Source organism: Haplochromis burtoni, unplaced genomic scaffold, assembly GCF_018398535.1.
Source record: "Haplochromis burtoni strain Fernald_Lab_line unplaced genomic scaffold, NCSU_Asbu1 Contig_119, whole genome shotgun sequence".
NCBI classification, from domain to species: Eukaryota; Metazoa; Chordata; class Actinopteri; order Cichliformes; family Cichlidae; genus Haplochromis; species Haplochromis burtoni.
Window position 1 is genome coordinate 1520657 of NW_024582480.1, and position 3044 is coordinate 1523700.

General features: G+C 42.4%; 1 protein-coding gene across 1 annotated transcript; it reads left to right on the forward strand.

Moving 5' to 3' along the window:
- The first annotated feature begins 894 nt into the window (after positions 1-894).
- LOC102300019 (G-protein coupled receptor 151) lies at positions 895-1941 on the forward strand. Its single transcript, XM_005929690.1, has one exon. The coding sequence runs from the start codon at positions 895-897 to the stop codon at positions 1939-1941; it is 1047 nt and encodes a 348-aa protein (XP_005929752.1).
- The last annotated feature ends 1103 nt before the right edge of the window (positions 1942-3044 follow it).

Consider the following 3044-nt stretch of genomic DNA (forward strand, 5'->3'; position numbering starts at 1 on the left):
TAGATAGATAGATAGATAGATAGATAGATAGATAGATAGATAGATAGATAGATAGATAGATAGATAGATAGATAGATAGATAGATAGATAGATAGGGTTCATACATTATAAATGCATTAGTGGAAGAAGAAAAGAAGAATTTACAATTTTAAAGTTGGCATTTTTGGTCACTATGAGCAACGGTTCACAGATGCCTTAGCCCTGCTTTCACTATGTGATTTGATGTCAAAAGTCACACAATCTTGCTTTTACTTATTTTTATTATTATTGTGATCTTACCTTTACACTAAATAAACTATAACATTAAAATGTGACACTATATATAATTTTAAAGTCTTAAAATTGCGAATTTGGTCCCCACGTTGACCCAAGTTTCCCTCCCCTAAAACTGAACTATATTTATATCACTTGGCAAAATTCGAAAATTTGAGGCATATATTGGTGGGTTTACGGTAGCGCAGGCTTATTATGGCACGATTACTCTTGCATGACTACGTTTGTGAGGTTGTGGATGTAAACCATGTCCCGCTGCGCTCACATTTTGGGTTGGCTGCAGCCTGGAGCGACACTGTTAAAGTGACGTGAGTGCTTGACGATACCAAATGGAAGCATTTGAAATAGCCTACCTGCCTGCCCGCTCACCCACTCGCTGATGCGCTCACGACCCCGTCAGAAGCGCTTCAGCACTGCGTTGCCCCGGACAGCTCCTCCGACTGCTCTGCTTCCAGGATTTGCGTCTGCGGGACAGTTTGCTGAATACGTTTTGTTACTTTAACGAAGGCAAACTTTCAAGTCACGGTGGGAGAGATGAATACTGAAAGACCATCAAATGTCTCCTTTTTTGATTTCATTGGAGGAGTTCAACTTCTTCAATCGGAGAACACCCGGACAGCCATGCCTGTCCTCTTGATCGGTGTCTGCGTGTCCGGAGCGGTTGGGAATTTGCTCGTTTTGCTAATTTTCATCCGTGACTTCAGGAACGGAAAGGGCTCTGAGGTAAAAGCACTTCTCGCTTCTTTAGCTTCTACGGATTTGGTGATCCTGTTATTGTGCGCGCCCGTGCGCGCCATCACCTACTATAAGCAGACCTGGACCTTGGGGAGTTTTGTGTGCAGCACCACAGACTGGTTCCAGCACTCGTGTGTGGTTGCAAAAACTTTAATCCTCGCATTCACCACCAGAGCCAAACACACTTTGATTCCCAGCAATGCCACGGGGGGTCTGCACAACCCGACGTGGATTCACGGAGCCCTGGCGTTCATTTGGATAGTGTCCATGATGTTTCCCATCCCTCAGATGCTGTTTGCCTCCATGCTGCCGTATGGCCGCGACAATATTTGCGTCTCCGAAATGCCAGCGTGCGCGTCTGACTTCATGAGTTTGTTCTACAAAATTTATCCGACTGCAACCTTTGTTGTGCCAGTCATCTACACAGTGGCCTACTACACTAAAACGCTGCACACTGCGGTGAACCACGCACCGAGACCGCAGCACCAGAGCAAAGTTATCCTGGTTTTGTTGTGTCTAAGCGGCGCCCTCGGGCTCATGCTGCTGCCGGAGTGGGGGACATTCACCTGGATCAGACTCGGCTACTCCAGGCCTCCCGTGGGTTTAATGATGTTCGCGCAAGTCCTCCTTTACGCATGCAGCTCTTTGTCCCCGGTCATCTTGATGACCATGTACGACGATGTGCGTCAGGGACTGATCAGCATCTGGTTCATCGGGACCTGCAGAAGCAAGAAGCGCGTGCCCCGAAAAAAATGTCCAAAAACGGAGGGGAACGGAGCAGAGGTCGGGGCAAACGCCGTCACCAACGCGATCTCGCCAGGGAACGAGAAGACGTTCCCAGATGTGGAGCACTTTTGGACAGGGCGCAGAAACACACACGTGGAAGAGGACCAGGACCCGGTTCCATGGGAGAGAGAAGAGAAAATGTTGTAATCAGAAGTATCTTTTTTTTCCTTTTAGCAGAATATTTCTGCTTGTTCTGGACTGGTTGCTAGTTTTTTGACCCACAACGCAGACCCTGGCTGAAAGTCTGTAGTGGCCTGTTTGCTATCGTAAGCTTGACTAGATGTAAAATAAACTCAAACAGTATGTTTCGGTGTTACGCATATTTCTGTTCTTTTGATCTGACTATTTCTTTTATTTGCCCGCAGTTTTGATACGCCGTCACTTAGGACATGTTTAATATGTAGCAGATATTTGTACAGATAAGAAGCCAGTGTAAATACTCAGAAGATTCAAATTGTGATTGTGTACATGTGATGCATATCATCGATATTAAAACCTTCTCAAATACGAATCGCTCTGTTTCGTTTTTCCCCCTGAAACACCCACCCGACCTTAATCACTGATAAAATACAATTCGACCATCAAATCGCTCCATTTTATTCAAAAGGTTTTGACATGCCATGCTCTGTACAAATAGATCATTCCTCCATATTAAATTCACAACTAATCCAGCTGCATCATTTGGGTCAAGTGAATAATGATATTTCACTGAAAGCAGCATTCACTTTTAGAAAGTAGTAGTGCATAAGCTGGACACTCAATGACCCTTTTTTCACCTTTATGAATCAACAAAGTGATAAAGAAAAATGCAATAATCCCCCGTTTGACTGTAAAGTAGCTAAAAATGGCTGATCACATAAATAAATATATGTCAAAATTATACCCAACTCTTTTTTTTTACATTTATTTCTAAAAGGGAAAAAAAAGATAATTTATTTCTAACAAACAGAGGATGACTGCCAATATAAGAAATAGTTGTAATAAAAGGAGTGGAACATTATATATGCATTTTGCAAATGTTTTATAACACACTGCAATCAATCTGTAGATCGTTATAGCATAGTTTTTTAGTGCACAATAAAAGTGTAGCTAAACTTTTTTATAGATACTCATACCAGGAATACCAGACACATAATTGCATATTTTAACCATTCTATAAATCTTTATTCACTGCATATAAACTGGAATGGCATCCAAAGTAAAATCAAACAAGCACATTTTAAATGAAAGGAAAGCCAACATGAAGCATC